At 48.5% G+C, this 10,163-nt stretch overlaps 1 protein-coding gene across 1 annotated transcript in view; it reads right to left on the bottom strand.

The window, feature by feature from the left end:
• Positions 1-8,903, bottom strand: part of LOC139437102 (egl nine homolog 1-like) — a 370,192-nt gene extending 361,289 nt beyond the window's left edge. Inside the window, exons 1-2 of the mRNA XM_071210253.1 lie at positions 8,846-8,903; positions 7,779-7,941 (exon numbers count right to left, since the gene is read on the bottom strand). Coding sequence (XP_071066354.1) covers positions 7,779-7,941; positions 8,846-8,903 — 221 coding nt within the window. The remainder of the gene's footprint in view (positions 1-7,778; positions 7,942-8,845) is intronic.
• Positions 8,904-10,163: the final 1,260 nt, after the last annotated feature.

Consider the following 10,163-nt stretch of genomic DNA (forward strand, 5'->3'; position numbering starts at 1 on the left):
TACAGACACATCTCAGTCTGCTCCTGGTATTCCCATCAGACAACTCGTGCTTTCGGTGGCCATAACTGACACCGGGAAATCTAGCACACATCAGACCCGGGGCAGTCCCTAAACCAGAATGGGATAGCCCAGCGACCACAACAGACGATGTAAAGCCTGCAGCACTGGAGGATTAAATCAGAAGTCTAGTGCACCCCGCCCCCCAGGACACAAGCCAGCAGAAGTACTAACATCTTGGTCTTTCCCCTCCCAAATGCAAGTCTAAACCAGAGACAGTCAAATAAGCCGTGCTCACTATTTCGGGAAAATTATGCCAAAGCTTCACAGTAGTCTTCATCCTGGGCACAGATTCCCCAGAGAGGTCACTGGTCTGAGGAATGTGTCAAAAATTAGCTCTCTTTCCTGCCTCCCCTCCCCCTCCGATGCTGCAGTTGTCCCAGGGCCAGTTTCCCACAGTCCGCCACACAGAGCCACCTAAAAGCCCGGGGCAAAATGCCAGTGACCCCAGGATTCCCATTTACATCTATAAAATGCTAAGTCAATATTTTACATCCAAAAAATGCTCCCCAGTATACCCAGGATTGCTCTCAATTATATTAGTGATCACCACTCTGAGTCTGAATGACATAGTCTTCACCCTCCACGGCAATGCTGCCCCCCCCAAAGAAAAATAGCAGCAATTCAATTCTCAGTCCAATAACGTCTTTTCTCAGTTGTTGTTCTCCCAAAGGGTAGAAGAATGAACTGCTGCAATGCCACCAGCTCCTCTACAGTTTCTTTTAATTTAAAGTTACAACAGGAGGGAAGAAAAGAGACTTTCTATTAAGGGACAACTCCCTGAAGGGTCTCTTAGCTGACAATCGAAGGACCGCTCATGGCAGTGATCAAATCCAACGAAACAAAGTGCTGGTGGCTCTGTGACTCATCACAGCAGGCGCTGGCGCTGAGGGCCACTTGAGTTCAGGGCTTTGCGGTGCTGCAAGTTGGTTTAGGAGCAGGAGCACAGAGGAGCAAAGACTTGCAAGGTGTTTGAGGCTCAAGATAAAATGCAGACTTACAGTGAGTTGCTTCTCAACTGAAGAGAAAGCCTAGAGGGGTAAGGAAAGGAAGAGTGTGTTCTGTCTACCTCATGCTTTAGGGCAAATTACCTGAAGATGGTCAAGGTCAGTTGCTCTATCAGGACGTGGGGTTTATAACCTGATAAAAATAAGCACTGAAGCGAGCTGAGTTATTTTAAAAAGGCAGACGTTAAGGTTGTGTGCTTCATTAACAATGACTTCTAATCACCTGAAATATCTATTGTTTACATATATTTGCCATCATGTGATGCTACACAGCTCTCTCTCTCAGGTGTACTTTATCAGTACACTAAAAAGAGAGTAACGTGTATTGAGCATTTCCTCTGTGCCAGGCACAGTCCTGTGGATTTATATATAATCTCACACAGCCTCATTTCAACTGACTAGGGCTCTGTGAGGCACTATCATTGCTCTCATTTTACAGTGGAGGAAAACGTAACATCAGAGAGCTCAAGGAAACTGCCCAGGTCTTTTGGTGGCAGGTCCACCTGAGCAGAGCAACTGCTTGACCCCTGGGCTATACTGCCAAGCCACTGCGGCACCATTCAGATCTCCCTTGCAGGAGAATAACTTACTAACTCCTAAGCTGCTGCACCTACAGACCTAGAACTAGCTTGGCACTAAGGCCGAACTTGCAATGACAGCACAGTGGGATGCAGGAGAGCAGGCGTTCCACGAATTTCTCCACATTAATATACACATCACCTCTTCAGACCAGGCAATAGCGACTTTACTGGGCCTTTCTCCTTGCACCCAATTTAAACAAACCAAACCAGCATCCTACAAGATTCTCTCTGAAGGAACTATTTGTCACCACAGGGCAAAGCACTGTAAAGTCAGATTTATTTCTTTTTCAAGTGGAAGTTCTCTCTGTCCATATGTGCTATAACTGAATAGGCAGAGGACTATCAATGGATGAAATCACTACCAATGTTTACTAGCATATATCAGCTAATAGGAAATCAAAAAGACAACAAGAAATCTTAACAGTTAAGTTCTGAAGTTTTTATTTGCCTTTGCCTATTATGTGTAGGATGAAATTGTAATTACTGAAGGAACATTTGTATGAATAAAAGATAGAATTCACACTTGCACCAAATACAGCGTCTTAATAAAACCACATTCTCAGAGATCGTATATAGACGTTAACTAAATCACTGTTTTAAAGTGTTGCTCTCAGCCTCAAGAAAGTGATATCTTTTTTCTTCTTAGACTCAAATAGGTTCAAAGCAAGTACAACATAAAGATTCAAACATTATTTATTATCAGCCTTGATTAGAAGGGAAAGAAGGGTGTAGCTAGCATTTACTGAGCAGCTATTTCATGACAGATGCTGTCCTGGGGATTTCACAGGCAATGCCTACTGCAGGCCATATGAGGTCCCTACAGGAGAGCATTACAACTCCAGCTGTAAGGGCTAAGGGAGGGGCAGGGCACAGAACTTTGCGTATCCCAAACGAAGCCTTGACTGAATTTCGTGCAGGCCTGAACTGAGCAGCTCCAAAAAATTGTGGCCTCACTTTCTATGCTTCCCAGTCCCTTTCTGAATTCTCTTACCTCCAAGACTTTAATTAGGGTTGCAGGGACAGCAAAGTGCCTCGAGCTACCAGAGAATGCCAGTGGGGGGTCAGATCAGTGCCCTCCTCATCCCTTTGACCACACTGTGTCCCCTTGGACATGGGCTATCATGTAAACATCAAATAACTGAGCACCAGAGAAATAATCAGGTGTTGTTTTCATTTACAATGAACCTTAAGCAAAGAGAATGAATGGCCCTATGCTTGTATGACTCAGTGCCACCACCCCACCCACCCCCCAGATGCATTTTTATCTTTTTTTTCTCACAGCTCAATTTTAAAGGATGGTTATTTACTGTATTTTTTTTAAGATTTATCTCATTTTTTATTTCTCCCCCTCCATTGTCTGCTCTCTGTGTCCATTCACTGTGTGTTCTTCTGTGTCTGCTTACATTCTCAAAAGGTGGCTCCAAGAACTGATCTTGGGACCTTCGGAGTGGGAGAGAGGCGACCATTCTCTTGTGCCACCTCAGCTCCCTGGTCTGCTGCATCTCTTATTGTCTCTCCTCTGTATCTCTTTTCGTTGCATCATCTTGCTGCGTCAGCTCTCTGCACGGGCCAGCACTCCTGCGTGGGGCAGCACTCCGCGTGGGGCCAGCTCGCCACACGGGCCAGCTTGCCTTCACCAGGAGGCTCTAGGCATTGAACCCTGGACCTCCTATATGGTAAATGGGAGCCCAACTGCTTAAGCCACATCTGCTTCCCTGATTCTTTAAATGCATTTATTATTTCCTAATTTCACAAATATGCTGTCACTACTCAAAGTCATCTTTACCTAAAGGTAGAATAATTAGTTGCCTATAAAGGATGATTTGAGTGGTACTGGAAGAGAAAAACAAAACCCTGTGCTTATAAATAGTCCCCCTGGCAGCCTTACTTGCCACTTGTAATCTCCACAAGTAGAGTCTTTCTCCAAGGAATTACATGGTCATAATAAAGAACACAAAAATAATAATAATAGCATCAGGCTAGAGAACTTAAAAACTGTCTGATATATTAATACCTTTAAAATAATTAGTTTTATGAGTTGGAGGCTAAATTGGGCCAATGGGACAGGAATCTGGAAAGGTCCTTCAAAGGCTCAAACTGAAGTTCAGTGTCTTTCAGGAGAGCATTCTAAAGCACCCAAGCACGCAGGGAAAGTGTAGGGGTTTGAAGGAAATAACCCCCCAAAAAACATTCTCCTAACTCATAAATCAGACTATGTCTGGCCTTGACTCAATTTGAAAGACACAGAAATTGAATATAGAAAAATTATAATCCTACCAAACTGCCCCAACACGGCCCAGCTGAAAGTTACTATGTCCAACTGTCTCCCTTACTACTGAGCCTTAAACTCTCCATTTCTCCTCCTTTCAATATCAAAATTCATTATTTTTAAAGAAAAGATTAGGTCTTGGCTTCCTATTTTTAAAAATTTCATTTTACTCTTCCATAAGATCAGAATTTTATGCAAATGAACTATTGGTTTAAATGAACAGCATTAAGTAACTTCTTCATATATAAAACCCTTCTTATATAAATGTTAGGCACGAGTAATTATTTATGTTACATCACACATGGAAAATAAACAAAAACAAAGACCACACTTACATTTGAGAATCATTTAGTATTCCAACTCCCCAAGCTCCCCCAAATGGGAAATGGAAGAACAAGACTGATCATAATTGGATTAAGGACCATAATTCTTTAATTCATTCATCAAATTGAGGCATTTGGAACAGTTTATTTACAGAGTTGTTTAGACAGTTTTCTGTGGTGTTTTTAAAGATAAACCAAAATGCCTTTCTGAAAGAAGTTTCAGATCCCAAATCATTAACATATGAAAACCAAATGTAGACAATTTACAAATGGGTGTTTTAAAACAACGTTTGGAACAAAATTGGACTTTTATTTTATTAACTATCTACAAATCTGAGTCCAGGATACAGTTTATTTGAAACAGCCACATGCTTTCTTCGCCTTTAAAACAAATCTGCATTTCTCAAACTAAAGACTTGAGGACTGCGGGAGGGAATGCACTGACTTCAGGCCGAGACAAATACGTTTTCCAGGTTTCTCTTAAAACTCTAATTACAGTATTCTCTACCACTGGAGTTGATCTGATATTGGGTGAATCATCCAGTTTATGCCAATCAATCATATCCAACAGTTATACCTGCTGGAAATCTAAATTGTTTTCAACATCAAAGTAAAAGTTATTTGAAATCCAGTGTATTTTAGATTCTAAAAACAAGTTTTATCCTGCCCTGAATATTATATTTTTATATACTCTAAACATACCTTCAAAGCAATGATTACTTATCACTCAGTAAAAGAATGCAGTCTTTTTCAAGAAGATAGTATATTTTTAAGCATTATGTCATATTTTTCATTGACATTATAAGAAAAAACTTTGGACATTCAAACTTATTTTTTTAACTTGAAAATGGAAATCTAAACTGTCCCCTTAGCTCATGCCTTACTCCCAAAAAACAAAAAATAAAAAAATTAGAAGCCATCATACCTGTGTATAAACTTGACTTTGGTTATGTAATATTTACTACATATATTCAACAGACAGCATCTTTATAAGCAAATATCCTTTTTCTCTCTCTCTTTTATGAAACCATGTATCGGTTTCAACAGGATGTGCATTGACAGGTACAAAACTAAGTTACCTTGAAATAACCAGTAGATCTCAAATGCCTGATTATTTGCCCCATAATTTTGGGAGTTTTGAATCCTGTACATAACACCACTCAACCAGAATAGTTTAAGCTCAACAACAAAACTAATGTAGGGTTTCAGTATAAAAGAAGTGCAGATTTTAAGCTTTCAAATCTATGTCAGATTGGTTCTCAATACTGCCCATTCAAAAAAACTACAAAAACATTTTTTAAACCACCAGCAAACAAAAACCCTGTTAATTATTCATGTACAAGGTTGTTATAAGAGAAGACCACTGGAAAGAAAGAAAAAAAAGAATTTCAAGTGAATATGCTACCATATAATTAACACAAATATCTAAATAATTATGCACATCCCTTCCCACCCCCACAATTAAATGTTTCTAAACAACTCATGTGATGAAAGATCTACCTTTTAGGCAAACAAAAGCAATCCCTACCAGTTTAAGGATTTAAGGCTGCATTGCATCAGTTCTAAGAGATGCTTACGATGTTCATCTTGTGTACTTCTGAGGAATAAACAGGTGATGACATAATTTGCAGGAGAACTTTGCACAATGCCTAAGAGAACTTTCAGTGCAAGTACTTACGATTTTAAATCGGTGAGGATGAATTTATCTAGGCTTCAGCCTAGAAGCTATATTTAAATCAGGAAAAAGCACCCCCCCACACCCAAACTCTGTTCTATGTATCTGCATTTGAAACCAGATTCCTTCCCTATCTGAGCTAACAGCAGTTCACATACAGCTGAATGCCTTTAAAATGAGACATATCAAAATTCAGCAGTTCCATAAAGATACTAAGAAATCGTCCTCCTTTAAAATGCGATGAAAGTCAAACTTAAAAAACATTTCCGTATACTTTAAAACCATCTAGCCCTTAACCTCATCACTCTTGGCGAGGGAGTCCCACTCCTGTAATCCTGACCAAAAATTCTCTTCTGGTTTTTCTGATTGAAATGTCCCTTGCCTACAGACCTCCCATGCACCCACCCCACTGGCCGCTTTGGCCTGTGTGTGTGTGTATGTGTGTGTGTGCACGCGTGTGTAAGGCTACAGGGTGCCATTATTTTTGAGCAGCAATGACACAAATCACTCTGTCTACTCCCTTTGCCCATTCCCACATTTATTATCCCAAATCTTAGATTTTCCTTGGTCTTGCCCTAGACTGAAGAGCTGTGCTAAGCCTGAAGGCAGTCCCTGGGGAAATCTTCTCCTGCCCTTCTGGACAAACTACTTTGGCTATCTGGATACTGTGAGCATCTCAACTGGGTTAGAACCAATCCCTAAACTTTTCTGAAGAAGTGCAGTTGGCTGCCACTCAGAGTGTCTGGATTGGCTGACGAGTATTGCTCTGCATATGCACAGAATTCCTCCGGCTGACCTGCTTTGGTGGAGGAGAGAGCACATTAAAATGAATTCGCCTTCCTCACACCTTGAACTTAGCCACTGAGGCTAACAACTTCAGACACTCACCGGGGTCAATCTGTTCATGAATATGCTCCCTTTGCAACGTGTAAGGAAAATGACTAGTCCAGTACGTGCCCAGTGGCAATACGCTGCCTCGCGCGCACCCCATGCCCGCCGATCGATACTCAATAAACTGCGGCTATCAAACGCAAACATTTCCAAATCCAATTTCATTTCAACTCATATAACCTCTTTCCCCCGCCTTTTTTTTTTTTTTTTTCCTGGAGCCCCAAAGGGCAAGGGCGATTTCCCAAAACCTCGCTTACACTGACACAACACGTGAGGGGTCTTTACTTTGTACGCCGAGCGGGGGAGAGAGAAAGAGTAGATGCAATGAAAATAAAGCTTCCGGTCTCTGAGATCCCTGGAATCCAGAAGGATGAGACTTGTTTCCAAAATTCCAGGGGGGCTGGGGGGCGTGATAAGGAGAGGGGTGGGGGGGGGACACGACACACAAAGAGGGGGACCCTGAGGGTGGCTGGGGACGGGGTCGCGCTCATATTCTAGGAAAGGTGAGAAGCTGCCTCCAACTTTTCGGGTCTGAGCCTCGGCGGGAGCCGCGACGGACAGGCGCGCCCCGGCTCCTCCCGCACCCCAGCCCTCGGCTCGCCCCGCCGCCGCCACTTCCACAACAATACCGGCCACCACACGCAGGCTCCCCCCGAAAAAAAAATACAAAGTTATCCCATTTCCGGGTCTGCGCCCGAGCCCACGCTCCAGGCCACCCCCTCCCCAGGCCGGCCGCTCCCCGACCGTGACAGGGACACTCGGAGGCTCCCGCCGCCGCGGCCCCCGGCCCCTCCCGCGGACTTGAGGAAAGTCTGGCGGCGGCGCCCGGCCGCCCCCGCGCCTCTCCAGCTGGAGCCCGGCGCGCGCGGGGCGGCGGGCACGGCGGCGGCCGCGGGGAGCCGGCGCCCGGGAGGTCGGCCGCGGCGAGACCGGGACGGGCAGGAAAGTTCCGCCGCCGCGGCTCGCGCACCTTACCCGCTCTCGTCCCCGCCTCGGCGGGCTGGGCTGCGGGGCGCACGGCGCGGGCCGGGGCGGCGAGCAGGCTGCGGGCGGCTGGGGCGGCTCGCCTCTCCCGCCGGGGTGCGCGCGCGCGCGCCACTCTCCCCGGTCCGCGCTCGCCCGCGCTCCCCGCGCTGCTCTCAAGGACGAGGTGAAATCCCTCGGCCGGTCATGAGGCGGCTTCGCCGCGCAGCCCCGCCGCGCGAGCGCAGCAACAAAAGGCGAAAAGGCGGTGGGAACAATGGGGGCGGCGCGGGCAGCACCCGCCGCCGGTCACCGCGGCCTGGCGCCCGCCGGGGGGGGGGGGGGGGGATGGGGGCGGGCCGGGGGGGCGGGGCCGGGGGCTCGCGCGGCCTCGGGGTGGCCCCCGCGCCCCGCGCGCCCACCCCAGCCTCGCGCCCTCGGCGGGGGAGCGCGGTGGAGTTCGCCTGCCGGCCGGCCGGCGCGCGCTCACGGCGGGCTGAGGAGAGCGGCCGACCCCGCGCAGGGGCGGCCCCGGGACGCGGAACCTGCCGGGCGCGGAGCGGCGCGAGCGGGGAGAGGCCGCGCGGGGAAGGGCCGGAGCCGGCGCCCACCCTCGGCCCTAGGCGGACACGTCGCCGGCGGCGCCCTCGCCCTCGGGCCGGTCCCCTTTGTCAACTTCTGCCCCGCGCCCTGCAGCCCGCCCGCGGGGCCCCTTCTCGCCCCCTGCCCCCGGGTGCCGTGGGCCAGCCTCGCCGGGAGGGCGCGCGGGGGATGTGCGGGTGCCCGCGGGACCTCCTGGGAGGCGAGAGCCGCGCTCTGCCCGGCGCCGAGGCCGGAGCCGCGAGGGGTTGGCTTTTCCAGCGGCCGCCACCTCCCCGAGCCCGGCCCTGCGCCCGCGGGTCCTCGCCGCCGCGCTCGGCGCCCACCGACTCCTCGGGGGGCACGGGAGAGAAAAGTTTTGAGGCGCGCTCGGCGCTGCCTCCAGGGCGGTTGGACGGGTTTGGTTGGGTGCGGGGGAGGCCAGAATCACCCGATGCTGGAGCCCCGGGGGTGAGAAGCGGGACTGCCTGCGGCCTCACTCGGGTGGGCGCGTGGCGCCCAGGGGGCCCCTCGGCGCGGTGTCCGGGTCGGCGGCATCTCCGAGGCGCTGCCCGCTCTCGGGCTGCGCCCGCGCCTCGCCCTCGGGGCTGACTTTCCTTGACTTAGCCCATCTGCTGGGCTGCCAAGGGGAGCGGAAATCCTATGGAATCTGCGGCCAGGATGGGGCGGGAGGATCCTTGGGTGATCTACCAGGAGCTGGGGTCCAGAGAGGGACGGGGCGGCTGTCACCCGGGAGGCAGCGACTCAAAGAGGGCGGCGGCCAAGGGGAGCAACACGTTTCTGCTCCCCGCTCGGCCTCTCCTCGGGCTGGGTGCAGATTCGCACGCTCCGGTCCCCTGTCCCTGCCATCGGCTGGAGGGGCGCATCCATCGAGTGCGCGGAGGGCCTGGGCACCCCAGAGGGCAGCTGCCCGGCCAGCCGATCAGGGACCACGTGCCTGGAGGAGCGAGACGCTGGGGGGATGTGGGGACGAGGCTGGGGCTCACGGGCCCCTCCGTGCTCTCGCCCTCTGACTTTGGCTGGCTGGTTTCTAAAAGGCCGGGGGTAAACAAGTCGAGTTTCTTAATGCAACACATACCAGTCACGATGTATTCACCTAGAAAAGTGACACATCCTGTCACCCCTTCCCACCCTTTGTAGATTCGTTTCTGGAGGTGGATTGCTATTACCTGAGATTTTGCACTTGTCGAGGGCGGGAACTTTCTGGGTGTTTGACGATTGATTATTTGGTACTTGTTTTCTAAAAATGGCGAAACACCTTTCCTTGGAACAAAAGTGAGAAATGCAAATCTTAATAACTCAAGGCAAAAATTTCAAAGTGCAAGCACAGTTATTAAGCACACCCACAAAGAAAAGCTTCCTCTTCCACAAATATTTGATAGTATAGAGCCCGATAATTAAGAGAACAATCAAATAAGCTCTGGGCTTTCATGAGGATCTAAATTATCATCTGCCTGGAATTTATAAGCGTGCAATCATTTGCTGCTTGGATATGTCTCTGGATGTGGCATTCTAAATGTGTATCCTTAAACAATTTTACCATGTTTTCTTAAATATTTAATGAGAGAGACCTTGGATGATGATGATGATCAAACCCCTGGATCAACATGGCCTTGCCAATTGTGTGAAAATGTCTGTGTGTGTGTGTGCAAGAAACACTTTCCTCTAATTTTTCCTCACTTTTCCTATATCAGGCAAGCTTCAAGACAGAGCTACTTGTATATATTGCATAAGAATTCATCAATAATTGTACTATACCTGGAATTTAAACATCACTTTTATTCTAACGAGTTCTTG

The sequence above is a fragment of the Dasypus novemcinctus genome, chromosome 20 (genome assembly GCF_030445035.2).
Source record: "Dasypus novemcinctus isolate mDasNov1 chromosome 20, mDasNov1.1.hap2, whole genome shotgun sequence".
Taxonomy (NCBI): Eukaryota; Metazoa; Chordata; class Mammalia; order Cingulata; family Dasypodidae; genus Dasypus; species Dasypus novemcinctus.